This window comes from Megascapheus bottae, chromosome 14 (genome assembly GCF_031878675.1).
Source record: "Megascapheus bottae isolate mThoBot1 chromosome 14, mThoBot2.hap1, whole genome shotgun sequence".
NCBI lineage: Eukaryota > Metazoa > Chordata > Mammalia > Rodentia > Geomyidae > Megascapheus > Megascapheus bottae.
Window position 1 is genome coordinate 29,836,733 of NC_143522.1, and position 27,095 is coordinate 29,863,827.

At 54.7% G+C, this 27,095-nt stretch overlaps 2 protein-coding genes across 3 annotated transcripts in view; one reads left to right on the forward strand and one right to left on the reverse strand.

The window, feature by feature from the left end:
• The window catches only part of LOC150054919 (uncharacterized), a 29,718-nt gene extending 27,978 nt beyond the window's left edge, over window positions 1-1,740 (forward strand). For both annotated transcript variants that reach the window (XR_016537607.1, XR_016537610.1), the window contains exon 10: window positions 1,433-1,740. The gene's annotated coding sequence lies outside the window, so the exon portion shown is untranslated. The remainder of the gene's footprint in view (window positions 1-1,432) is intronic.
• A 20,037-nt stretch (window positions 1,741-21,777) lies between these two features.
• Window positions 21,778-26,296, reverse strand: Rtl1 (retrotransposon Gag like 1). Its single transcript, XM_090345421.1, has one exon. The coding sequence runs from the start codon at window positions 26,294-26,296 to the stop codon at window positions 22,127-22,129; it is 4,170 nt and encodes a 1,389-aa protein (XP_090201547.1). The 3' UTR covers window positions 21,778-22,126.
• Between the last annotated feature and the right edge of the window lie 799 nt (window positions 26,297-27,095).

The window sequence follows — 27,095 nt, forward strand, 5'->3', positions numbered from 1 at the left end:
AGCCTTTAAGCCTCAGTTTCCTACCTGTAGAAATGGGAGTCCGTGTGAGCCCCAGTGCCAGCTCTGTGCGTCCCCGTCCACTGCGCGCTGGCCATGGCAGGGTCTGGATGTGGGACCCCGGAGCCCTTTACTGACCGCGTGGCCTCGGGCAGGTTTGCTCACCTCTAACCTGGAAATGGTTGTATCTTCCTGGCATGGTCATCGTGTGATCTAATGAGACTGTTCATGTGATAATAAATGCTTGGTTTGTTTATCTGGCATGCGGTTGTCCTGGGCTCTGCCCTGGTGGGAAGGGGGCTCACGGGAAGGGGCCAGCGTGTCCCGACGCTGGAGGGCACCCCAATGTGGCTGGTGCCCGCGAGGCCTGGGAAAACTGGAGGGCCATGGGGCAGCACCCAGCCCGCTCTGGGAGAGGAGGGCGGGGGGGGGGGTCGCTTCTAAGTTTTTGTTTTTTAGAAGTTTTATTTTTATTTTTCTGCTTGTACTGAGGCTTGAACTCGGGGCCTTGTGCTCTCACTTGGCTTTTTTTTTTTTGGCCCAAGGCTGGCACTCTACTACTGGAGCCACATCTTCACTTTTGGCTTTTTGTGGGAGATGAGGGCCATGTGGACTTGTCTGCTCAGGGTAGCTTTGAACAGCAGCCCTTAGAGCTCAGCCTCTTAGGTAGCTAGGATTGCACCCAGCGGTTTGCTTTATATATATATATCTATTTTGTATATTTTTGTTAGTGTTGAGTGGTTTTGCATTTGCCATGACATTTTGTGAGTGTGGTGTGTGTTGGCTGCCTCTTAGGTCACTTCCATGTGTCTTGTTGCCTCCTCAAGTGAAGAGTTTGCTTTTTTATTTTTATTATAGTGTATTTTTTTCTTTCTTTTTCTTTTTTTTTGAATTCAGGGCCTGGGCTCTGCCCTTTAGTTTTTTTTAACTCAAGACTAGTGCTCTACTACATGAGCTATAGTTCCATTTTGGACTTTTGATGCAAATTTGGAGACCAGCATCTTGTGAACTTTGCTCTGAACAATGATCCTCAGATCTCAGCCTCCTGAGAGGAGGAGGAGGAGGAGGAGGAGGAGGAGGAGGAGGAGGAGGTGGAGGAGGAGGAGGAGGTGGTGGAGGAGGTGGAGGAGGAGGAGGAGGTGGTGGAGGAGGAGGAGGTGGAGGAGGAGGAGGAGGAGGAGGAGGAGGAGGAGGAGGAGGTGGAGGAGGAGGAGGAGGAGGGAGGAGGCAGCTAAGCACCATTGGTACTAGGGAATGGACTGACTAGTGTACCTGAGGCTGAACTGGAGAGGGCAGGAGCTGAGGGCTGGGTGCTTCCCGTGACTGTCCAGAGGCCAGGCCTTCGTCTGCCCCCCTGCCGGCCCAGTGCATGAGCAGTCTTGTTCGGGTGGGGGCCGGAGCAGGTGTGGTTCATCAGCAGCTGTATCCCTCTCAGCTTCCACAGCCCCGGGGATGTCTAGCGCATGTTCCCGCTGGACAGGCCGGACCCAAGACCATGGACTGGGGGCCTCCCTTGAGTAGAGCCCCACCTCTGACTGTTGAACTGTGCTGACCCGGGGTCCCGGCGTGTGGGCCGGAACCCCGAGGCTTACTGCGAGAGCTGCTGTGTGTGTTGTCACACCTCTGCGTTGGGCTGGGACACCTACCTCACAGGGATGTTGTGAGGCTTCTGCAATATGGTTCTGGGGCCCAGGGCCTGCGCGCCCGTGGTGCTCCCAATAAATGCTTCTTGTGTTCACCAAAGCCGTCACGAATGTGCTCCTAATCTGAGGGTGGGTAAAATGGTGGCTGTGCCATCTTGGGGGGAGGTCTTTTCTCTTGCAGTGTGGTGGGGGGCTGGAGCAGATCCACAGAGTCACGTGTGTTGTTCTGCAGGCACTCGGCTATTCGGACGGGTTGTCTGGAGCCAGGTTGCCTCATGGAGCCCCCATGCTTGATGAGAAGTCAGGCAGTGGCCTGGCCCCTTCTCAGGTTCCTAGATCAGGAGATGGAGGAGGTCAGGCTAGGTGGCTGAGGGGGCTCTGGGCTCTGTTCTGCAGAGCCCTGGGAGGACTGTGTCACAGCTTGAGTCCTCTTCCTCCTCTGTCTCCTCTCCATTCTCTGGGCCATATCATGGCCTGGTTCCTGAGCAGGCCTTTGTGTGGAGAGTCTCAGACCCACTCCTGCTCAGCCACAGCCATGCTGGCTGAGCTGCAGGGGTGAGCCAACAGGGAAAGCAAGGGTAGGGTGGCCAAGCCTCACCTGAGGCAGGCCAGAGTAGTTCACCTAGGTGAACCAGGGCTTGCTTCGCTGGAGTAGATGGCAGGAACACCTCTCCTCTTCTCTGGAAGCTGGTCACCAGTGCCACAACCACCACAAAGCTGCTTCCTTGGCCACCACAGCTGCCAGCCTGGGCACCACCACAGCCTGCAACCACAGCTACCGCCATCACCACCACAGCGGCTTCCTCGAGCCACCACCACCACCGCTGCCACCATGACCTGCTCCCCTACTCTCCTTCCTCCTCCTCCTCCCTCTTCTTCTCTTCTTTCTTCGTCCCCCCTCCCCTTCCCAGTGCTTTTCCTCCTCCTTTCTCTTCTCCTTCTTTCCTCCTTTGTCTCTCCTTCCCTGTCCCTCGTATAGAGAAGTATTTTGGGAGATGTGCAGAACAGTCCAGCAGTCAGTGTACGGAGAGCATGGCCTCTTGGCTGAGAGAAAGAGCCAGCTCAGTGGCCAAGCCACAGCCCAGCCTGGGTAACTACCTCAGCCACAGATGAAGATGGACACAGATTGCTGCAGAGCTGAGCCACAGTACACACAACGGCCCAGAGAGGAAGAGTGTGCTTCACCTAGACTATTCCACTCCCAAGAGCCAGCAGAGTCCTGCACACAGTGAGCAGAGGCTCCAGTGATGCCCACATCTCTAGAACAGGTCTTCTGCTCATGTTCCAGAACTGTGACTTGAGATCTGGCATCTGAGGAAAACTCAGATAAAGAAAAGCTAAGATGTCTAGAAAAAGAGACCTCCTTGACATTCCAGAGCAGGGACTCTGACAGAACTTGAACTTACAAGTGGGCCCTCTAGGACCAGTCTCTGATGAAGCTTAGGCATCCAGAAGGAAGAACCCACGTGATAGTCCATCTCCAGCCTTGAAAAGCCCTGAACATCCAGACTCAGCCCTGAACATCCTTGGACCCAGCAATGAGTCCTCAACTTCAGCTTCTGATGAGACTCACACCTCCAGAAAGAGAGTCCTATATATTCTAGAGCTTAGACTCTTGCTTCAGGCTCTGGCAAAACTCAAATGTTCCAAAAGAAAGGCCTCTTGAGGAACTAGAACCAGGTCTTAACCTCTAGCCTTTGATGAAGTTCAGATGTCTAAAAAGAGGACTTATTTAACATGTGACAGCAAGAAATGTGGCTCCAGTGTTCAGTGAAGCTCAGATGTCCAGAAGGAGGTTGTCCTTGCCATTCTGGGTTTCAAATTCCCTGTCCAGACTCTGGCAAAAGACAGACCACTTTCCTCGATGACCAGACCCAGAACATCCCTACCCATCAGTGACGCTCAAATACCCAAACAAAGAACTCTGTGACTGTTTAGAGCTGAGTCAGGCTCCAGTCTCCATGATGTCTAGAATGAGGGTCCTTTGTGAGGTTTCAGAATTCAACCTCCACGTCCAGCCTTTGGTCAAGATCAGATGTCCAGAGAGAGCAGCCTCTTTCACGTGGTAGGACTCGGCTTCCACCTGCAGTTTTTGAGACTTAAATGTACAGAAAGAGAGATATTTCTTTGCTATTCTAAAGCCAGGACTATACCTTCAATTTCCAGCGAAAGCCAGTGATCCAGAAAGATAGACCTCTTTCACATTTTAGACTGAGACTCTACTTGCAGGTTTTGCTGAAGTTCAGGTGGCTAGAAAGAGACTTCTGTAGTCAGACGCCATTTCTACTTCTACAAAGCTCAGCTCTTCAGTAAGATGGACCTGTTTGATATTTGAGAGCCTTTGATGAGCCTGAGAGTCTCTAGAAACTACGCTGATGGTCTAGAACCATTTTTAAGCCTCTGGGAAGCAACACGTCCAGCTAGAGGTCTCTGTTTAATGTCTGAGACTTTATGTTCAGCCTTTGAGGAAGCCCACGTGTTGAGAAAGAGGGGCTTTTCCTGATGTTTAGAGCTGGATCTCTGGCTTCAGCCTCAGATGAAGCTCTGATGTCCATCCGGCGAGACTTCCTTGATGTTACAGAGATAGGACTCCCGTTTCAGCCTCTGTGATGTTCACATGTCCAGAAAGGTGAACCTCTTTGATGTCTTATAGCCGAGACTCTACCTCAGTCTTTGCTGAAGCTTGTGTGGCTGGAAAGAGACTTCCTTTATCTTCAGAGCTAAGATGGCTGCCTCCATGAAGCTCATATGTCCAGAAAGAAGAACCTATTTATGTCTAATAGCCAGGACACCATCCATCAGCCTGTGATGAAGTCCAGAGGTTCTGAAAGAGGGACCTTCTATCCAGCCTTAGTCCCTGGTGGAGCTCAGATAGCTAGGAAGAGAGACTTGAGATTCTAAAGCTAGGACTCCAGCTTCAGGCCTCTGCTAAGCTCACTTCTCCACAAGAGATACTGTGATGTCCTAGCACTGAGACTCTGTTTCCAGACTTTGATGATGCTCAGGAATCTGAAAAGAAAAGAACTCCTTGATTTTCTAGAGTGGAGTCTCCATTTCTAGCCTCTGACGTGCAGATAGCCAGAATATGGTCTATTTTAGAGCCTCTGAGGAAGCTTACATTTCTAATGTTTTAGAGAAAATGCTCCCGCCTCAAGCTCTCTGAAACTTTCCTGTCTAAAAGTAGCAGCCTGTTTGCAGTGCTAGAGCTGAGTCTGCATCTCCAGCCTTGAAGCTCAGAGGTCCACAGCGAGAGGGCTGTTTGATGTTCTTGAGCAGGGCACCATCTCCAGCCTCTGGTGAAGCTCAGATGACCACAGAGACGGACTTGTTCTGACGTTCTGCAGCCGTTACTGCCTCCAACCGTTGTGAAGCTCAGATGAGGTCTTCCGCTGATAATCTGGAGGTGGGACTCTTAAACCCTCATGAAGCTCTGACATCCAGAAAGAGCAAACTTCTTCCTCTTGTGGAGCTAAAACCCTAGATCCAGTGTTGGTGAAGAAAATGAGAAGACCTGCAGAGAATGGGCTGGTCTGGGTAAGGCTGGATGTGGCAGAGCTTGACTTGAGAATGGACAGGACATAGGACTCTGTGCAGTGCGTCACACAGCATGCTAACCTGCTACACAAGGTGACATGTAGAGGAGGCTCTCGGGTGAGGAGGAAGGACCGTATGAGGAGCCAAAGTACATTGCAGGCTTTTCCCACCACACCGGTGCATGAGCATCTAACACTGGATTCTAGCACTGTCTTATGCCTTTCAGTTGTGCTGGACTCAACGCTGGCCACCTACCAGCCTTGACCCCACAGGACTGCCAAGTTGGCTGGACCCTGGAATGTAACCCAAGCCAGTTTCTGCGGCTTAGCTCCTCACCCAGTGGAGGTACTAAACGCCCACTCACCAGGCTGGTGTGAAGCCACGACCTCGGGGCGGTCAGATCTGATTGCTTACTCATAGAACCCTACGTGTTCACGCAGGCTCAGACTGAGGGAGACGGGGAGGCCGTTGTAGTGGTGACTCGCCATAGGTGGACCGTAGACTCTTGCTGGAGCACAAGTTGTGGGGAGCACTGCTTCCTGTGCTAAGATGGTATCTCTTGACCTCCAGGAACTTGATTGACACAAAACTATCCACTGAGCTTGAGAGAAGACCATTAAAGATGGAAGGGCCATGTTCTAGTTTTTCAGATCCAGTCTTTTTTCCTGTTCAAGATATAAAGCCAAAAAAAATCATTGACTTTGCTCAGAAACCATAAGAATGTCATGGACAGATGTGGCCAAATGTTGACATTGTTATTTTGTGTGTGTGAACTCTAAATGCTGTAGTCTGGGGTCTCTGGAGGAGCTCACTTTGATCTCAGCCTGTTCCTACCTAGTTTTTCAGTACCACAGCTCAGAAAATGACTTCCTTTGTTCAACTAGAGCTGGAAGGAAAAGGAACAACTAGGTAGAATTCTTGAAAAAAGACACCCTAACGATGCCAACATCATCTTGTTGTTAGTTCCTGGAAATTCATTTGAATTTAAGACCTTGCACACAAGGACTACTTTTATGAGAAACTGGAGCTCTGCATAGAAGAAGAGGAGGAGGAGGAGGAGGAGGAGGAGGAGGAGGAGGAGGAGGGAAGAAGGAAGAGGAGGAGGAGGAAGAAGGAAGAGGAGGAGGAAGAAGAGGAGGAGGAGGAGGAAGAAGAGGAGGAGGAGGAGGAAGAGGAGGAGGAGGAGGAGGAAGAAGAAGGAGAAGAAGGAGGAGGAGGAGGAGGAGGAAGAGGAGGAGGAGGAAGAGGAGGAGGAGGAGGAGGAGGAGGAGGAGGAGGAGGAGGAGGAGGAGAAGAAGAAGCCGTCGCCCTCACCCACGCCTTGCTCTCATTTGGCCAAGTTATTCTGAGAGATTTCCAAGAACCAGCAGTTTTTAGACTCATTGCCAATTTCCTGGATGTTGCCAAAACAGATTCTGAAGTCAAATGCCAAATGGGTGAGCCCAGCTTGTGAAGTTTGTGAAGAATATGAAATCTGCTCCATCGAGTCGTCGCCGTGGGTAGAAGCCTCGGAAGAAGCAGCCAAGGGGTGTTCACTATTAGGACGGGGAGAAGTTGTAGATTGGTAGGCGGCAGCCTTGACTTTAGGAAGAGAGGTTAGAGGCTTGGGGTGGGACTGAATGGTAGTTTGTTTGGCTGGTCTGTGCCAAAGGCCCTGGGTTCCATTCTCAGTGGTGCCATTGAATTGAGAAAAGAGGAGGGGAAGTGGAGGGGAGGAAAGAAGTCAAAGAGTAATACCCAGTCTTTCCCTGTCCGAGAGTCTGAGTAATAGGCCTAGTTTGTCTGACTCTGCCCGCTTCCCCCTGCCCAGGCCTCAGTTTCCCCATGACTGTTCTTCAGCCTGTGGGAGGAACCTTCTGCAGGAAGTGTGGGGTCCCCTGGCCTCAGTGGGCCATAGGATGTGGGGTCAGGTGGTGACCTCCAGAGCACTGACCCCAAGGTATGGTGAGCTTTGTGAGTTTTGGCCACTAAGTGAAAAGAGCCAGAGGGGCTGAGCAGGGCCCGATTCCCCGACACCCCCAGCACTGTGGTGGATTTGGGGGAACAGAGAGGATGTTTTGGTGCCACTGGAGTGGAACAAGGTGGTTGGGTGGCATGGGAGGGACTGTCCATGGTGCCCCTTACGTGGAGGGGTCCCAGTGCCACCATCACAGGAGCTGTGGCTTCTGGATACCCCCCTACTTCCTAGATGGCATTGTCAATCTCCCACATCCATGCCTCCCCTTCCCATAGGGTGACATGGCATTGGCACCCAGAGCGTGCCCCTTGCAGAGGCCATTCCTGCTAGTGAGCAGATGGGCAGAGGGGTGTCAGGAGAGCAGGGTGTCAGAGTAGAGGCCAGGCCTGCAGCTAGTTGCCTGCGAGAGTCAGGCTAAGTGCAGGGAGGAGAGATCCATGGAACCATTGCTATGTTCTAGTGACCAAAATCCAGTGTCTTTCCCGTCCATGCAGCCTTCCCTGGGGGAGCATGGATGTTTGGGGCCAGCTTAGTTCAGCTCCCCACGCACCTTCCCAGCACCTACTGTGTGCTGGCACATTGTGTGTCACTACTGTGGAGTAGCCAGGAAGCAAGCTGGGTCCACTGGACTGGGTACAGGCAGGTCTGTCCCCCAGGGTGGCCCTGAGCCTGGGCCCCTTCCCGGGAGAGGGGGCTGCAGGGCGGGGGTGGGCTCGACAGGATGTTCTGGAGTGTTGCTTATATACCTGCACTTTACCAAGCACTTTATTCGTGTGAGTGGTGCTGGCTGCTGGTGAAGGTGCGAGTGCAAGGTGTGAGTGCAAGGAGTGAGTGCAAGGAGTGAGTGGGCCAGGCTTCAGCACAGAGACCCTGGGCACAGAGTGAGGCCACGAGCAAGTATGGTTTCTCAGATGTCCAGAGGGGAATGGGACTACTGTACCCCTCCTATCTGAGTCTCTCAGGACTGGGGTTCATGGACTGCTGTGAGGAAGGTCCCCCCGTGTATCTCAGTCTCCAGTGCACCCCCAGATCTAACTCTGAGGAATGGGGTTCGTGGGCTAACCTGGGACTTGCCTCCCTTTACTTAGAATTGCGTAGGACCCCTAAGAGTTGGGCATGACGGCCCCCAGGGCTCCTGTCACCTCCACAGCCCAGGTGCTGTCCCTGAGACCCTCTGCCTGTAGCTAGAGCATCCCTCTACTCCCGTCTCCTGCACAGCTCCAGCACCTGGTAGGTGTGGGGTGGAGGGAATGGACTCCCATAGACTCTAGGCCACGTTAGGACCAAGGGTCCTGGCCTGTATGCATGTGTGTGTACATGGGTGTGCTGGCACAGGCATGCATGTGTGTATGAGTGTGCTGGTGCTGTCTGAGCTTGTTTGTGAGTCTGCACATGTGTGCGCATGCCTGAGTCTGGGAATGAGAAGAAACAATGACTCCCTCCCTTACCCAGACACCCTGGGCTCTTTCCCTCTCCACACTCATTTTTGCCCCCAGGCCTACCTCCTCCAGACTGACCCTATCACGATCCCCCCCCTGGACACACCAGGCTCTCTGTGTCCACAGCCACCACAAGGGTAGGCGTGTGGTTACCCCTTCCCCTTCCCAAGTCTCTTCCTGCTAAAGCAGCAAAGGCTTCCTGAGCTCCTGCCACGAATGGGTGCCTCTCCACCGCCCACCCCATGTCCCCCTGCCCAGCTCTGTCCAGCTTCTCCTCATGTGTCCTGAAGGTGTCCCCCATGTCCACACCCTTTGTGTTCTGATCAGCCCCCACTCAGCCCCCAATTCCTCACCAGACACAGATGGGTCCTGTGCCCATCTGCACACCTCTGTGGCCTCCCCAGTGGCCGCCCAGGGTTCTGATGCCCTAGGATGCTGGCCTGGGAACCTCAGGACCAGATGGGGGTGCCACCCCATCCTCAGAGCCTCGCATCCAGATGAAGCGGAGCCTCCTGCACACTCTGCCGAGCCGCCGTGCCACCCGGGCCTCCAGGTCAGTCCCTCGCAGTGGAGGCACGCCCTCCTTCGCTCTGCCTCCATGGTGACATGCTCATCTTCTGGGTTGCTGTGTGAACATACTAACTTGGAAAGGGTCACCAGTGACCCTGGAGTGTATCTGAGGAGGTGTTTAGCCTGATGGGTTTGCCACGGAGGTGTGGAGCACACTAGTTCAAATAAGCTTTATGTCCCTTTAGGTGACTTTTGGACATAGAGGTCACAGATTCTGTTACAGGGTGACACTCTGGGACCAAATCATTGCAACTTGATGTGGAAGTTTTATGGCCAGATTAAAACTGGCTGGAGCTGCATGCCCGTGGCTCACGCCTGTAATCCTAACTACTTAGCAGGCTGAGATGGAGGGTCCAAGAGATTCATCTCCCAATAATTGCCAAATAGCTCAAGTGATTGCCAGTGGCTCAAGTGATGCATCAACAACCTCAAGTGGAAAAAGCTAAGTGAGCATGCGGCTTGAGTTCAACGCTCAGCGCTGGCATAAACAAACACATGGGGAACGGGCTGAGGAGGGGCCGTGTAGTACGGGGTAGTCTGTTCTTATTGGAGTGTTCCATCAGTAGCATCTCTTCAATGGTGTGTTATGGGGCATGTATAGAGAGATTTGCAAGACCTCTTCAGGGTATTTCCTGTTCTCCCTGGCAGACTCTCAGGCCCTCCGATCCTCTGAGTGTTTCACAGGAGTGATGTCCCCTGTGCCAGTGGGTGGGACAGGAGGAGTGGGCTGGCTCTGTGCCCCACCTGGACCCTCTGAGGTTTCCAGGCCCAAGGCACCTGCTGCCTAACTCTTGGGAAGGGGGCGGGGGGTCCATCTCATGCACGTCTGTTCCCATGGATGTCCTCATCATGGCTGCCCGCCTCCATCCAACCTCTGTCATCTGGGTCCAGCATCTCATCTCTGGCCTGCCCAGTCTCCATCACCCACCTCACCTCCATCATCCTCGCTTCGGGCCTCCTTCTGGCCCCCAGGGCCTTGTACATGGTAGGCTTTCATTCATTCAGTTGCACACTTGGTGAAGGTCTACTGTGTGCCAGGCCCTGTGCCAGGCATCGTGTACATGGACATGGCCCCCCACGACCCTCACGTGAGCCGCTGGACAGCAGGAGAGCCCAGGCTGGGACTGCACGGGGACCCGGCTGCACAGAGTGCCCTGCTAGCAGGGCTAGGGGAGAGGGGCGCGGGCCTACTGCCAGAGTCCTGCCCCTTGGCACTCTAAACCCCGACCTGGGGGTAGACCTCTGGCTGTCCACTTTGTGTGTGGTGGTGGTGGGAGGGGGGAGGTCCTTGATCTATTAACTGTGCGTTTGGGGGCTCTGAAGTGATGGTGGATGAGGATGGGCATTCTTCTGTTGTTAATGTTTGTGCTTGCCTGTGTATTGGTTTTCAAATAACATTTTGGAAGTTTCCCAGGTCTGGGCTGCTGTGTATTGGTGAAGCCTGGGGAGGTGGTGGGAAGGGTGGATTTGGGCATCTCTGAGGCCAACGTGCACTCTGTGAGGCGGCCATGGTGGTTTTAGGGGAGGGGGGGCTGTTTGGGATGGGTTGTGGTGTGGATTGTGCCTGGGTGGCTGTGAACTTGTAGGGCTGTTTGATTCATATAGGAATTGGAGTGCTGTCAGAGGAGCCACACAGATCACTTCTCACATGTGTCACACTCCTTCCCCTCCCACCATGTGTCACACCTTGCACGCTCCACGCTGGCCTCTGGCTGTGTTGTGTCAGGCCCTCTCCTCCCCTGTGCGTTGCATGCCTTGCTCCCTGTGTGTCACACTGGTCCCACACAGACCCCCCCCATACACACATAGTGTGTTCTCTCTACACCCCTCCTGGCACTGCTCCTCAATGTGTGTTGCACCAGGCCTCCCTCTCCTCCCCCTGTGACGTGTAGAGTCTTCCCTCCATCTTGTCACCGGTGTCCCCTACCTGTATTTCCCCCCCAGCCTCTCCCTCATCCCCCTGTCATACTGAGCCCCTCCCCCACTGATGTGTCACAAGAAAAGGTCCCACTTGGCCCAGTACCCTCCAAAAAGCTCCTTCCCCATACAAGTGCCACAAGCCCCTCCCCCCCGTGTCACAGTATGGGACCCTCATGCTCTGCTGCCATGTCAGAGCCCTTGCCCCATGCCATCTCACGTGAGGAACACTCCCTCCCTCCTCGCCCGACACACACACACTGAGCACTTGATGTCCTGACCACCCTGCGTCCTATCCAGTCTACTCTGTTCATTTAGAGCCCCTGCTCCACTGAATTGTCACATGTCCTCTCCACACCCCCCCCATGTATTTCTCCCTTCCCACATGCCACATACATTCCTCCTTCCCTGCCACAAGCAGGGAGCCCCTGTCCCATCTTTGTGTCACCTCCCTCCTGAGCCCGCAGGGACCGTCCTCATTCTCTCAGGTACTGCTGACCCCTTCCCCTCCCTCGTGTCGGTGTCTCCCACGTTCCATCCATACCCCTCCACGCATGTCACACCCAGTCCCTCACTGCGCAAGCCCCTAGGCCCCTCTGCCTTCCCTGTGTCTCCCCCCACCTGCCTGTCACCAAGGCTGTGTGTCACACAGAGCCCCTTTCCCCCACGCCTGCTACTCCCAGCCCCTCACGTAGGCATGTGTCATTCAGAGCTCATCCCCACTTCACGTGTCACACTGCCACCCTGGGCAGCTGTTTCTCCCCCTCGTCCTAGGACACGCTCAGGTGTCATGTGGGCATGTGTCTGCCCCAGTTGTCATACTACCCCCCCTCCCCGTCACAAGAGTCTTCCCTCCCCTCCTTGGTCTCACAGAGCATTTCTAGCCCCTTGAGGCCGCTCTTTCATTCACATGCTTAGCCCCTCCTCTCTCCATGTGTCACATTTACACCTCTCCTCTCTCCCATGTGTCATATTAGACCTCTCCTTTATATGTCACATTTAGCCCTCCTCTTTCCATGTCATGTTTAGCCCCTCCTCTCTCCAAGTGTCACGTTTAGCCCCTCCTCTCTCCATGTGTCATGTTTAGCCCCTCCTCTCTCCATGTGATGTTTAGCCCCTCCTCTCTCCAGGTGTCATGTTTAGCCCCTCTTCTCTCCCATGTGTCATATTTAGCCCCTCCTCTCTCCCATGTGTCATGTTTAGCCCCTCTTCTCTCCCATGTGTCATATTTAGCCCCTCCTCTCTCCATGTGTCACATTTAGCCCCTCCTCTCTCCATGTGTCACATTTAGCCTCTCCTCTCTCCATGTCATGTTTAGCCCCCTCCTCTCTCCATGTGTCACATTTACACTTCTCTCTCTCGTGTGTCACATTAGACCCCTCCTCTATAATATATGTCACATTTACACCTCCTCTCTCCATGTCATGTTTAGCCCCTCCTCTCTCCCATGTGTCATATTTAGCCCCTCCTCTCTCCATGTGTCACATTTAGCCCCTACTCTCTCCCATGTGTCATATTTAGCCCCTCCTCTCTCCATGTGTCACATTTAGCCCCTACTCTCTCCCATGTGTAATGTTTAGCCCCTCCTCTCTCCATGTGTCACTTTTAGCCCCTCCTCTCTCCATGTGTCATGTTTAGCCCCTCCTCTCTCCATGTGTAATATTTAGCCCCTCCTCTCTCCATGTGTCACGTTTAGCCCCTCCTCTCTCCATGTGTCACGTTTAGCCCCTCCTCTCTCCATGTGTCACGTTTAGCCCCTCCTCTCTCCATGTGTCACGTTTAGCCCCTCCTCTCTCCATGTGTCACGTTTAGCCCCTCCTCTCTCCATGTGTCACGTTTAGCCCCTCCTCTCTCCATGTGTCACATTTACACCTCTCCTCTCTCCCATGTGTCATATTAGACCTCTCCTTTATATGTCACATTTAGCCCTCCTCTCTCCATGTGTCACATTTAGCCCCTCCTCTCTCCATGTGATGTTTAGCCCCTCCTCTCTCCAGGTGTCACGTTTAGCCCCTCCTCTCTCCATGTGTCAGATTTAGCCCCTCCTCTCTCCATGTGTCACATTTAGCCCCTCCTCTCTCCATGTGTCAGATTTAGCCTCTCCTCTCTCCATGTCATGTTTAGCCCCTCCTCTCTCCATGTGTCACATTTACACTTCTCCTCTCTCTCGTGTGTCACATTAGACCCCTCCTCTATAATATATGTCACATTTACACCTCCTCTCTCCATGTCATGTTTAGCCCCTCCTCTCTCCCATGTGTCATATTTAGCCCCCCCTCTCTCCATGTGTCATATTTAGCCCCTCCTCTCTCCATGTGTCACATTTAGCCCCTACTCTCTCCCATGTGTAATGTTTAGCCCCTCCTCTCTCCATGTCATGTTTAGCCCCTACTCTCTCCATGTGTAATATTTAGTCCCTCCTCTCCCCATGTGTAATATTTAGCCCCTCCTCTCTCCAGGTGTCACGTTTAGCCCCTCCTCTCTCCATGTGTCACTTTTAGCCCCTCCTCTCTCCATGTGTCATGTTTAGCCCCTCCTCTCTCCATGTGTCACTTTTAGCCCCTCTTCTCTCCATGTGTCACATTTACACTTCTCTCTCTCGTGTGTCACATTAGACCCCTCCTCTATAATATATGTCACAATTACACCTCCTCTCTCCATGTGTCATGTTTAGCCCCTCCTCTCTCCATGTGTAATATTTAGCCCCTCCTCTCTCCATGTGTCATGTTTAGCCCCTCCTCTCTCCATGTGATGTTTAGCCCCTCCTCTCTCCAGGTGTCATGTTTAGCCCCTCCTCTCTCCCATGTGTCATATTTAGCCCCTCTTCTCTCCCATGTGTCATATTTAGCCCCTCCTCTCTCCATGTGTCACATTTAGCCTCTCCTCTCTCCATGTCATGTTTAGCCCCTCCTCTCTCCATGTGTCACATTTACACTTCTCCTCTCTCTCGTGTGTCACATTAGACCCCTCCTCTATAATATATGTCACATTTAGCCCTCCTCTCTCCATGTCATGTTTAGCCCCTCCTCTCTCCAAGTGTCACGTTTAGCCCCTCCTCTCTCCATGTGTCACGTTTAGCCCCTCCTCTCTCCATGTGTCACATTTAGCCTCTCCTCTCTCCATGTCATGTTTAGCCCCTCCTCTCTCCATGTGTCACATTTACACTTCTCCTCTCTCTCGTGTGTCACATTAGACCCCTCCTCTATAATATATGTCACATTTACACCTCCTCTCTCCATGTCATGTTTAGCCCCTCCTCTCTCCAGGTGTCATATTTAGCCCCTCCTCTCTCCCATGTGTCATATTTAGCCCCTCCTCTCTCCATGTGTCATATTTAGCCCCTCCTCTCTCCCATGTGTCATATTTAGCCCCTCTTCTCTCCCACGTGTCATATTTAGCCCCTCCTCTCTCCATGTGTCATATTTAGCCCCTACTCTCTCCCATGTGTAATATTTAGGCCCTCCTCTCTCCATGTGTCACATTTAGCCCCTCCTCTCTCCATGTGTCATATTTAGCCCCTACTCTCTCCCATGTGTAATGTTTAGCCCCTCCTCTCTCCATGTCATGTTTAGCCCCTACTCTCTCCATGTGTAATATTTAGCCCCTCCTCTCTCCAGGTGTCACGTTTAGCCCCTCCTCTCTCCATGTGTAATGTTTAGCCCCTCCTCTCTCCATGTGTAATGTTTAGCCCCTCCTCTCTCCATGTCACTTTTAGCCCCTCTTCTCTCCATGTGTCACATTTACACTTCTCCTCTCTCTCGTGTGTCACATTAGACCCCTCCTCTATAATATATGTCCCATTTACACCTCCTCTCTCCATGTGTCATGTTTAGCCCCTCCTCTCTCCATGTGTCACGTTCAGCCCCTCCTCTCTCCATGTGTCACGTTCAGCCCCTCCTCTCTCCATGTGTCACATTTAGCCCCTCCTCTCTCCATGTGTCACATTTACACCTCTCCTCTCTTTCATGTGTCACATTAGACCACTGCTCTATAATATATGTCACATTTAGCCCTCCTCTCTCCATGTGTCACATTTAGCCCCTCCTCTCTCCATGTGTCACGTTTAGCCCCTCCTCTCTCCATGTGTCACGTTTAGCCCCTCCTCTCTTCATGTGTCATGTTTAGCCCCTCCTCTCTCCATGTGTCACTTTTAGCCCCTCCTGTCTCCATGTGTCACATTTAGCCCCTCCTCTCTCCATGTGTCACATTTACACCTCTCCTCTCTTTCATGTGTCACATTAGACCACTGCTCTATAATATATGTCACATTTAGCCCTCCTCTCTCCATGTGTCACGTTTAGCCCCTCCTCTCTCCATGTGTCACGTTTAGCCCCTCCTCTCTCCATGTGTCACGTTTAGCCCCTCCTCTCTTCATGTGTCATGTTTAGCCCCTCCTCTCTCCATGTGTCACATTTAGCCCCTCCTCTCTCCATGTCACTTTTAGCTCCTCTCTCCATGTGTCACATTTACACCCCTTTTCTCTCCATGTGCTATCGTTAGATCTTCTTCTCTCCCATGTTGTGCCATATTTAGTCCTCTGTTTTGATGTGTCACCTTTAGACCTTCGTGTCTTACTCTGAGACTCTCCACTCCATGTGTCACATTAGACCCCTCCTCTCTAATGTATGTCAGATTTAGACCCCCCTCCTCTCTCCATGTGTCACGTTTAGCCCCTCCTCTCTCCATGTCACATTTAGCCCCTCCCCTCTCCATGTGTCACATTTAGCCCCTCCTCTCTCCATGTGTCACGTTTAGCCCCTCCTCTCTCCATGTGTCATATTTAGCTCCTCCTCTCTCCATATGTCATGTTTAGCCCCTCTTCTCTCCATGTGTCATATTTAGCCCCTCCTCTCTCCATGTGTCACTTTTAGGCCCATCCTCTCTTTATGTCTCACACTTAGACCCCTCCCCTCCCCATGTGTCACATTTACATGCCTCTTCTCTCCTATGTGTATATTTAGACCTCTCCTCTCTATTATGTAACATATTAAGACCCCCTCCTCACACCATGTGTCACCTCTAAACCCCTCCTCTCTCCTGTGTGTCACATTTACACCTCTCCTCTCTCCATGTGTCACATTAGACCCCTCCTTTATGATATATGTCATGTTGAGCCTCTCCTCTCCATGTGTCACCTTTAGACCCATCCTCTCTCCATGTGTCACCTTTAGACCCACCCTCTCTCCATGTCTCACACTTAGACCCCTCCTCTCTCCATGTTTCACCTTTACACCCCTTTTCTCTCCATGTGCTACCGTTAGACTCTTCTTCTCTCCCATGTTGTGCCGTATTTACAGTCCTCTCACCTTTAGACCTTTGTGTCTCACAATGAGACCTTTCCACTCCCTGTGTCACAATAGACCCCTCCTCTCTAATATATGTCAGATTTAGAGCCATCCTCACTACTATATGTTATATTTATGCCCTCCTCTTGTCTCAATGTGTCATCTTTAGACCCTCCTCTCTTTATGTCTTACCCTTAGACCCCTCCTACCTCATGTGTAGTACATTGAGACCCCTCTTCTCTACCATGTGTCACATTTAGACCCTCTCTATGTTTCACGTTTCAATCTACCACTCTGCTGTGTCACATTTAGACCCTTCTTCTTCCCCATATTTCACATTTAGACCCCTCTTCTCCTATCTGTCACATTTAGATCCTTTCTTTCTTCCATGTGTTATGTATAGACCCCACCTCTCTCCATGCGTCATATCGAGACTCCTCCAATCTCCCATATGTCAACTTGTACCCCTTCTCTCTCCCATGTGTCATGTTAAGACCCTGCCCCTTCCCCCGTATTGCTCTTTGAGACCCTTTGTCACATGTGTCTTGGCACCTCACTTGTCTTCCATGCATCATGGAAGCCCTTCTCTCTCCTGTGTGTCCCATTTGAGGCCTTCCTGTCACTGTGCCATCAAGCCCTCCTTCCCTGCCATGTACTCTGGTGTCCCCCTCCCACATATGTCACTTAAACACGTGTCACTCATCCAGGAGCTCTTCTCCATGTGTCATGTTAGCTCCTCCTGTTTCCCATGTGCCATTCAGCCCCTTCTGTCTCCTATGTGGTATGGACCCCCTCCCTATCCATGTTACCTAGATCTCCTTCTCTTTCCGTCTGTCTTGGAGTCCCTCCCATGCAGTGATTTTTTTTTTCTGAGTCCCATTGAGTACACCCCACCCTGTCCCTCTGAGTGCTTCCCTCCCTATCTACCTCCTGCCTCTACTTCTCCTCCAGGCCTCGACTCTGTAGTGCAGAGCTTCCCCTCCTGGTGCTCCTTCATGGCCTCTTGCATTTGAACTCACTGTTCAGTTTGGTTGCTGCTGACCTCTGCAGTACCAGGCCTTTTCTGGATGGCTCTGTGCGGGTAGCTGCATGGCGGCATACAGCAAAAAGTAGTGGTAAGGTAGGCAGATGTGGTGATTGAGAAGCAAGTGCAGGAACAACTTTATTGAGGCGGAGTTTACATCCAGGTAATCCAGCCTGTAAGATACACCATTCACAGAAACCAGGGAACCTTGAAGCAACTCCTCGCATCACCCATCACCCTCTTCCACTAGGAAACCACACACCATCCTGCTGGGTCCCCGGAGTCCTCCTCCACACATCCCTAGATCTGGAGAGGCCCCACTTCTTAGATGCTGAAGATGCAGAGGACAAGGCTTGGGAAGTGCCCGGGAATGGACAGGACTGGGCCTGCTCCTGGGCCAGCATCTACCCCCGCCATCTCCTCCCAGCCCTCTCCCTCTCCATCCCCTAGCCTGATTCCCTGTCACCAGGGGCTGTGTGCGGCCCAGCTGTGGGAGGCGCAAACAGATAGGACAGGGTGGGGCTGGTGGACGCAGTGGTGTGGGTCCCTGGCTGCACTGCTTGGCCTGGCTGCTCCTTGCTAACCCCCTCCCCACGGCAAGTGTCCCGCACCTGCCTGCTTGCATTTTCCTCCTGGGAGGAGGGTCGCGGCCGTAGTCAGTAGTTGGGGGGTGGGAACGGCGTCATGCAGGAGTTGATTGCACAGTCATCCAGCTCCTATATGATGCCTTTCTTCATCCCCTTCAACCGCACGCAGCCTCCGGACCCTCCTCTGCACCCTGCTGGCCGGGGACGTGTCCTTGAGCTTGCTGTCCCAGCATGCTCTGCAGACGCTTGCCTTGTTCTGTGCTCTCTCTCTCGTTCTCTCTCTCTCTCTGTATCTCTCTCTGTATCTCTCTCTGTATCTCTGTATCTCTTCTCTCTTCCTGCAGCTTCCTAAGTTCCTGGATGGGAGGACCTGGGGCTGTGGAGGGGGGGTGGCTATGTCCCTCACAGGACACAGGACACTTCCTGCGACTGGGCCCAGGGCCTACCTCTGACTGCATTTAAATGTAGACAGGCCAGAGGTCAAGTCCGGGCTTTTCCCGCCCAGGGGCGGGGTGGGGGCAGGGCCTTCCTCCCTGGGACTTGGCTTGCAGGACATCTGGGGGAGATGGTACCTCTGATCACAGGACTGAGAGGAGGAGACAGAGCTGAGACAGAGCAGGGCTGTCCTCTTGCCAGGCCTGCAGGAAGAGGGTCTCCTTGAGGGGTCTCTGCCTCTACCCAGGACGTTTTTGTGACCAGGAGGCTGAGGCCCCTCACAGGCGGCCGCTTACTGTCCCCCTGAACTCTTCCAGAGACATCTCCCGTCTTCTCAGGCTCCCCATCTTTCCTTTGTGCCAGTCCTGCCCAGGGTGGATGTCTCTGGGCACTGCATCCGTGCCATAAGCAACTGGCACAGCTTCCCTCTGCCTTCTGCACCCCACTAACTCAGATCCGCGCATGTGGAGGGGATCAGCCTTGTCCTTGTGACACTGCCATGATGAGCTGCTTTGCCCTGCCATGCAGCCAGGCCAGGCCTTCACTTGAGCAGCCACAGAAGAGGCCGTGGGAAGCCATGAACGGGCCCAGAGGGGACTGCACACTTTCTCCCTCGACTCCCTTCCTCCCCACCCCCGGCTTTCCTCATCCCTTCTCCCCTCACACTCTTCCCCTCCCTACCTTTTCACGTTGCGTCTTCCACGGTGTCAGGATGGCTGTGTTGGGCATTGTTGAGTTCAGGCAGGCGAGCAAAGGTCTTGGATGGGTCTATGGCACATGGCAGGAGGGCAAGAAGGTCCACGGGCTGAGAAGAAAGGCTTAGGGGAACTGGGGAGATGTCAAGGATGTTTCTGCGAGTCTTTCCTTTTTCACCTTGTCAGCAGATGGGGGGATAGGGAGGGGGCCTCCTGCCTCTAGGCTAGGTTCCTCAGTTTGGGCCCTAATTGTGCCCATGGCACATCAGACCTGATGGTGAGTGGCCACGAGCTGCTGGCGAGAGGGTACTGTTGGCCTGGCCACTGAATGGGCCTCTTAGGAATCGGCTGGCAGGTGGGGGGCGGTGAGGAAGGAGGCAGCGGTGGGACTTCCACAGGTGGGACTTGCGCTCCTCTTTGTGGGACTTAGGGACATAGAGGAGAAGCTGGGAAGTGAGTGCATTCTGTGTGTAAGGTGGCCTGCAGGCCCAGCCGGCCAGCTCCCTGGGATAAGAGTACTGATCACTGGTTCTCGCTTGATGTGGTGGTGGATTATGTTTATGAGGCTTTCACTTCGCCTGTCTTTTAATGACAATGCCTTCTTTTCCTTCTCTTTTAGGAGTATAAAGGTTTGTATTGGGCTTTTTGCAATATTTGTTTTCTGAAGTTAGAGCCACATAATATGTATTAGTCACATAATGTCTTGCATTCTCAGTAGTCCTCCGAATCTGGGGGCTACTCATCTCCTCTGAAAGTGGAGATGAAGCCCCTTCCACATGGATGGAGGTGACTGGAACTGCTGGTGGTATGGGAGACGGCACCACTCCTGTGTTGGGGTCTCTGCAGTGCAGGACATGAATGGCCTGCCTTAGTGGGGTCTTAGTGATGACAGCTCTGTCCAGCCCTACTCTGTTTGTCTCCTTTGGGGACTCAGGTAAGTGTGTGGACCTTGGGACCCCGGACTGCAGGCTCCCAGTGTTCATCCGGTGGCACCCAGGATCCAGCCACGTTGTCCAATGCTAGAGTGATCTTCCTACTGGGACCCCAGGTCCTACCCCAAATTAGTGACCCACCTATGATATCACTAGGAGACTAGCCATCTGGGGACAAAGGGGGACAGGGGAGTTCTAAGGACAGTGGACAAATGGGTCACTGGGGAGATGGATTGACCCCCCCACCCCAGTCTCCCAGCAAGTCAGGGGCAGGGCCTTTTGCAGCACGGTCATTAAGGGATGTGCACTAAGTTCTTGCTCTGGCTTGAATTTGGGCCTGCTCTAAGGGACAGCGTGCTGGTGGATCAGACATGTAGCCGGGGGGGGGGGGCGCATTTACTAGGGAGCTTAGATTAGGTGGGGGGAGTGACCTGGGGTGACAGGGAAACGACCCCGCTTCTGGCTGCCTCTTTAGTTCTCTGCAGCCCTCTTTGCACTGAGATCCCTCTATTTACTGTAAAGAAGTGACATTAGAAGGCAGCAGGGGACACTTCTGTGGGGACTGGGCCCTGCACCTAGTATTTTGCTCATGACCCTTTCAGAACCTTACAGGAGGCTGCAGTTGTGGTGGAGTTAAGCAGTAGGGGACTGAATGGGGCTCTTGGCAACTTCCTTTACAAGCAGGGAGGAGCCGGAGGTGAGGCTGAGGCGAGGCTGAGCCCCTGGCTTTACACCTGGGGATCCTGACCGTGATCTCCTGGGGTTGCTGTTGGGGTAGATTACTCAGAAGGAGGGTGACAGCTGATCACTCTCGGGGATGGATGGGTGGGACTGAGGAGGGTGCAGGAATGCCACCTCTGATTTCTATCTCCTGGGTGCCAAGGGCAGCCCTGTGCCTTGGCACTCTCTCAGGACAGAGCAGAGCCCCCTCCACAGGCCAGGACAGCTCCAGGACTAGAATGGCTTCCCCAGATAGAGAGAAGGGCTGGGGTCCTGAAGGGGACCCCAGAGAGAGCACCCCTCCCCTTGACCATGATTCCCCCATCCTGTCTGCCTCCTTTCCCCCTGCTCTCCTCCTTCCCAGGCCCACCCCACTACCACCTTTCAGAACAAACCACAAAGTCAGATAATCTTTTCGATTTGATTTATTTTGGGGATTAAAAAAAAAAGTCTGTTAGGGAAGGGAGTCCTCCCCATGGCAAGAAGCAAGATCTGGTTGGAGCACTCTGGGCCCCCCCACATAGTCCAGGCCTCTGGGCCTGCAGTCTTTCTCCAGCCCCCTCCCTTTGTGTCCTGCACTGTCCAACTGTCAGTTTTGGGGTGGGGAGGGAGCCCCACTTGGCACAGCTGCCCGCTCTGGTGTCCCCTGTGAACTTGCACACGCCAGTCTGGTAAGTAAGTGAGTCCTGGCATGCCGGCGGCTCCTCGCCGGAGCCTCTCTGTCCAGGTACGTCCAGAGTTCAGGGTCAGATGAAAGTTGTGGTGGAGGGAGCCAAACCAGACAGTGGCGGGTGGTCTTGCTTGCAGGGTGGGTGGTGGGGCTGGGGGAGAGGCGTGGCACCGTAGGAACCTCGGGTGGGGGTAGGGGTAGGGGCGGGGGCGGGGGCGGGGGCGGGGCCCAGGCCCAGGGGAGCTGGAGCACCGGTGTGGAGGTAGAAGAAGTCAGTGGAGCACCCGAGGTCAGTGTCCCAGAATGCACAGATGGCCAAGCGCCACTGGGGCGGGGGGAGGGGGGGTCTCTGGCATCTGCTTGCTTGGCTGCACTGGCTGCTCTGCCTGCTGCTGCATCGGCCTTGGGTTGCGGGTCATCGCTGCTCATCACTGCTTTCTCCTCGCCTCGATCCCTCTCCCAGCTGTAGGCCCGGGGCCTAGAGCGTTCAGACAGGTGGTGCAGCCCTGAGCTGACTCTGGGACTCTGAGTGTGGATAGTCCTTTAGCACAGCGGATGTTGCTGGTTGAGGAGTTTTAGGTTGTGGCCCTTCACAAGTGGGTTCCCCTTGGGTCAGGAGCAGCAAGAGGAGTGGCAGTGGGTGCGTGCGAAGCTGGCGGAGGCACGGGGAGGAGGGCAGAGACGTGGTGAGGTGTCAGGTGTAGCCCGAGAGGAGAAGCCTTCAGTCCAGGTCCTCATCTTCGTCTTCGGGCAGCTCCTCCAGCCTCGCCCCTTCTGCGGGAGGGGCCCCGGAGGGGGGCAGCGCGGGCAGGGTCTGGGTGTAGACCAGGGTCAAGAACCGAGCCAGGGCCCTGGCCACGTGTTCCCTGCTGAGCAGGTGGAGCCGGCCGTCCGCACCCCGGACGTAGAGCAGGCGGTTGTTGAGGAAGTCCAGGACCTCGGGGTCCATGAGGCTGCGGGGGCGGAGGGGCGGGGTGCTGGCCACCCCCGAGGTGGGAGGGGCTTCCTGCTCGTCGTCGCTGACCTGCTGTGCGTCCTGCGAGGTGTCTTGCAGGCCGTCATGCAGGCCACACTGACGGTAACTTTGCAGGTCGTCTTGCAGGGCCTCTCGCAAGACGACATCCTCATCGCCGACCATGCGCAGCTCCAAGTAGCGGTTCCGGTGTGGGAGGGGGCGATTGCTGTCCGGGGGGGTGACTCTCACCCCAAAGAACTCACATAGCGTCAGCCAGAACCCAGGGGTGAACCACAGGCCTCGAGGCGTCTGGCTGTTCACGGCATTGCGCTGCCAGCGCCCGGGGCCCAGGAAGAGCTCGGCGAGCTCTTGAGCGGGGATGGTGTTGGCGCCCACGAGAGGGGGCATCTGGCTGAGCAGCTGAGCGATGGCCGTGGCCAGGCCGCTCCCTGCCAGGAGGGTGGAGTCTAGGATGAGCCGTAGGGAGTGTCTGGGCTGGGGCCGTGCCACCAGCATGGAGGAGGCCAGCGGGGGCGGGGGCGGCTGGGAGAGCTGCCACTTGACTCTTAGGAGCACCAGCAGGGCGGAGAGGGCGATGAGGTTCTTCCAATAGAGCAGTCCCCGGAAGAAGTGGATGATCACCGCCCGGATCTGGGCAATGCTGAAATGGGCAAGGAAGCTGTGGAGGATCTGGTCAATTGGTATCAAAGACAGGAGATCCTGGATGAGGCTCTGCTGATTGAGCATGTCCTCCTCTGAATCCTCGTCACTATCCGAGCTGGAATCCGGGGACTGATTGCGGACCGACCCCCTCAGGGCTAAAAGCAGGAGTGGCCTCCTGGACCGGCTGCTCAGGGCTCTCCAGCCGCGGTTCCTTCCGGGTGGGAGTGGGGGGCTGTCATCGTCATCGGGCACCTCCATGACATCGAAGCGGAAGTGAGAGAAGAAGAAGACCCAATGGCCGGGGAGAAGTACGGTGAGCCTGTCATTATTCAGAGAGGCTAGATCCTCGGTGTTGAGAAGGATCATGATAGGCTCCTCGGTGTTCTCCAGGTAGCGGCACCACACCACGAAGGCAGCCCTGATCGGGAGAATCTTCATCTCAACAGGAGGGTACTCCACCTCCAGCGGGGAGAGGTTTCGAGAGTAGAAAGAGCAGGTGATCTTCTTGCCAGTTTGCTCGTCAACTTGAATCAGGGAGGCGTACAGGGCATCTCGGGTGATGCCCGTTTCCAAGTAGAAGGGATTCTGAGGCTTAGGGTAGTAGAGACGGGGTGCCTTGCGGAAGGCCCTCTTCAGCCCCTCGAAGGCCTCCTGGTCTTCCTCCCGCCAGGTGAAGGGCGCGTTGCTCAGGAGCTTCCGGATGAGGGGCTCGGCAATGATGACAAACTGCTCCACGAAGTGCCGGTAGGGGTACATGTGTTGCATCATCTGGCTCAGGGATTTCCTGGAGCCAGGGATGGGGTACTCAGTGATGATGTCCATGACAGCCTTGTTGATTTTCACGCCCTTGGGGCACACGGTGAAGCCGAGGATCTCGGCGGTCTGCCGGTGGAACTGGCTCTTGTTGAGCGAGCAGTAGATGTTGTGGTAGCGGAAACGGACGAGCACCTGGCGCACGTGCTGCAGGTGCTCCTCCTGGCTCATAGAGTAGACCAGGACCTCCAGGCCGTAGGAGAGCACGCAGGTGCCCAGCATGTCCTGTAGGATGAAGTGAATCACTCTCTGGGGGATGCGCGGGTCCGGTGAGATCCGGAAGGGCTGGTAGCTCTTCATGTCCGGAGGCTGCAGGCCAAAGGCCGCCTTCCATTCGTCCTCTGTGCCCCGAATGCTCAGGCTGTCCTCCACCACGCTCCCCCGCAGCTCCAGCTTGGTGAACCACGCTGCCCCGTGTAACTGGTCAAACAGTTCCGGCATGATCTGTACGTAGTCCTGTGTGTCGCTCAGCATGCTCTGTAGCCTCCAGAAATCGGCTTGCTGCCTGGCTTCTTCTTGCACCCTGAGTCCTATAGGCTCCCAGGGCGCGAAGGAGCGGCACTCGAAAAAGACGTCGCCTCGATCACTGTCTCCAGCCTGCTGAAGCTCAGAGGGCTCTGATTCAGAAAGATCATCGGATCCGTCTGAGCTTGGCTGGTCGGAAGTCTCATCATCTGCTTCCTTCGGGTTAAACACGTCGGCCAGGTCTGCGTACGGGTGCGGCAATCCGGGGAGGAGGCTGATGCTGTGCTTCTCCAGGGCGATGCATGGCGGGGGTGGGCGGAAGCAGTTCTTCAGGCAGTAGGGAGAGTGGAAGGTAATGCGGCCCCTGGCCCAGTCGACCTCGGGGGCGTGGAGTCGCAGCCAGTTGATGCCTAAGACCACGGAGAAGTTGGGCGAAGGTACGATGTCGAACTCGATGGACTCCTGGTGGTTCTGGTGAATGCACACCAGGCGTTCGGTGTAGAGCCAGATGGGTTCGTGGCCGATCAGGGAGCCGTCCACGGTCTGGATCATCTGCGGGTAGGGCTTCTCGTACAGCTCGATGTAGTGTTCTTGGGCGAACCGCTCATCCATGAAGTTGCCTTCCGCTCCTGAGTCCACCAGGGCTTGGACGGCCACGCTGTGGTAGGGGGTCACCCTCACCAAGAGCAGCAGGAAGAGGTGGGCGCGATCGAGGCCGGGATGGGAGTCGGTGGGCAGCCAGCTGCTGACGGACCACTTCTCTGGGGCAGGTGAGTCGATCCAGGTGAGGTTCCGTGGGCGGGACTCGGGCGGCAGGCGGAGCATGGCTCTTCTCTCAGCCAGCTTGTCTTCTATTTGCAGGATCAGCACCACCAGGCTGTCGAGAGAGTCGGGCTGGGGGACCCGGAAGAGATAGTGGCGGATGTCTTCGTTGAGCCCCTGGCACAGATGGGCCTGCAGCACTTCATCGGGCCAGCGCAAGGTGGGTACTAGGCTCTGGAACTCGTTGATGTAGTCGGCAGCGCAGCGGTCGCCCTGCCGGATGTTGAACATGGCGTCTTCTGCCACGCGCAGAGTGTGCCTGTACTCAAACACCTCCGACATGGCTCCCAGGAAGGCCGGGAAATCTTGCAGTACCGGGCTGTTTTGCTCTATCAGAGCTTGGGCCCATTCCAAGGCTAGACCAGAGAGGTGGGAGATGACATACCTCACTCGCAGGTGGTCGCTGTAGAACATCCTGGGGTAGGTTTGTAAGATCAGCTGGCAGAGCACGATGAACTCGCGGTAATCTCGGCGGTCGCCAGAGAAGCTCCGGGGGATGGGCAGCTGGCCCGCGTGGATCCCCCTTGCTAAGATGTCTTCTGCCACTCTCTGCTGCTCCTTGAAGTCGTGGATTTGCAGGAAGAGCGAGATGACGGACCTCATGGCGGCCAGCATTTCCGCAGGCGAGACCTCGGCGCGGCTTTCCTCCTCCGGGCTGTCCTCCTCATCCGACTCCTTCAGGTCAGTGGTGTCTTCTAGATCTTCCTGGCTGTCCGACGGGGTAATCTCTGATTCTTCCATCTCCATCTCCTCCGAGTAATCTTCCATGTCCTCAGCGTCGTCGTCGTCGTCGTCGTCGTCGTCGTCGTCGTCGTCTTCGGTGAACGGACGCCCCAGGGCCTGGCGGGAACCACCGTCGCATGACTCCTCCAGGTCTTGGAGTAGGTCATTGGGTGGGTCCTCTGTTTCCTTATGCGGGCCACTGGATGGCTCCTCCATGTCTTGGAGTAGATCAGTAGGCAGCTCTTCCATTTCCTGGAGTGGGCCGCTGGGTGGCTCCTCTCTTTCCTGGGCGGGGCCTCTAGCCGCCCCCGCCCCCTCCGCCTGCTCTCCCCTGCCCTGTGTCTCCACGGTGGTGGTGTTGGGTGAGCCCTCGGAGGACTCCATTTGTTTTGATGATGGATTGTTAAGCTCCATCATCGTCTCAAATGAGTCTTCAGAGGGTTCCATCATGTCGTCGGTTGGAAAGGAGTGTTTTCTGAAGATCGGTAAGGTGGTGCTGCGTTCGGTCAGCGACTGCGACCGTGCAGATCAGAACCTAGGGATGGAAGGGGTGGGGGGGGGGAGGAAAGGCAGTGGGTTAGGGTCTCACGAGGCCAGAGGAATCAGCATAGGGGTGCACCTAGAGGAATCCTGCCCGTGTCCGTGGCAGCCTTTGCCACTGGTCACTTGAGCCACTCTTTTCATGACGGAGACTGCCTCGTGCCCTGACCTGCCTCGCAGGCAGAGGCCGTCTGCCCGGCCTGCCTGCTTCCTCCATGGGTGGGAGAAATTCGCAGCCCATAAATTTTGCAGAGTGACTAGCCCAGAGCAGCCTCTGTGGCAGGCAGGCAGGCACCTGGCAGGCTCAATGGCTGCCCTATTTTGCCCAGCGCTGGTGCCTGGGTCAACTTTCCTTTTGTTCTCCCCAAGTCATCTCAAAGTCCCAGAGTCACATCTCAGTGCCATGCGAAAGCAACTGTGGCAAGTGAGTGCTCTGGAATAAGCCCGCATGCCTTGGCACTGAAGGCAGAAATCCGTAGCAAAGGCTTCTGCTCTTCCATAAGCTCGGTGGGTGAGGACAGTAGTGGGCATTGGCTGTTAGCCCACATGTTGGGTTAATTGTCAAAAATAGCTTGCATTTTTACTGAAGAGGCATCAAGGCCTGAGATTGGCTTTTATTGTTATTTTCCCCTCCCACAAAATTTTATAAAACGCCTACTAAGGGTTGGATAAGCCTGTACGTTTCTGACTTGATGCTAGGTGACCTTTT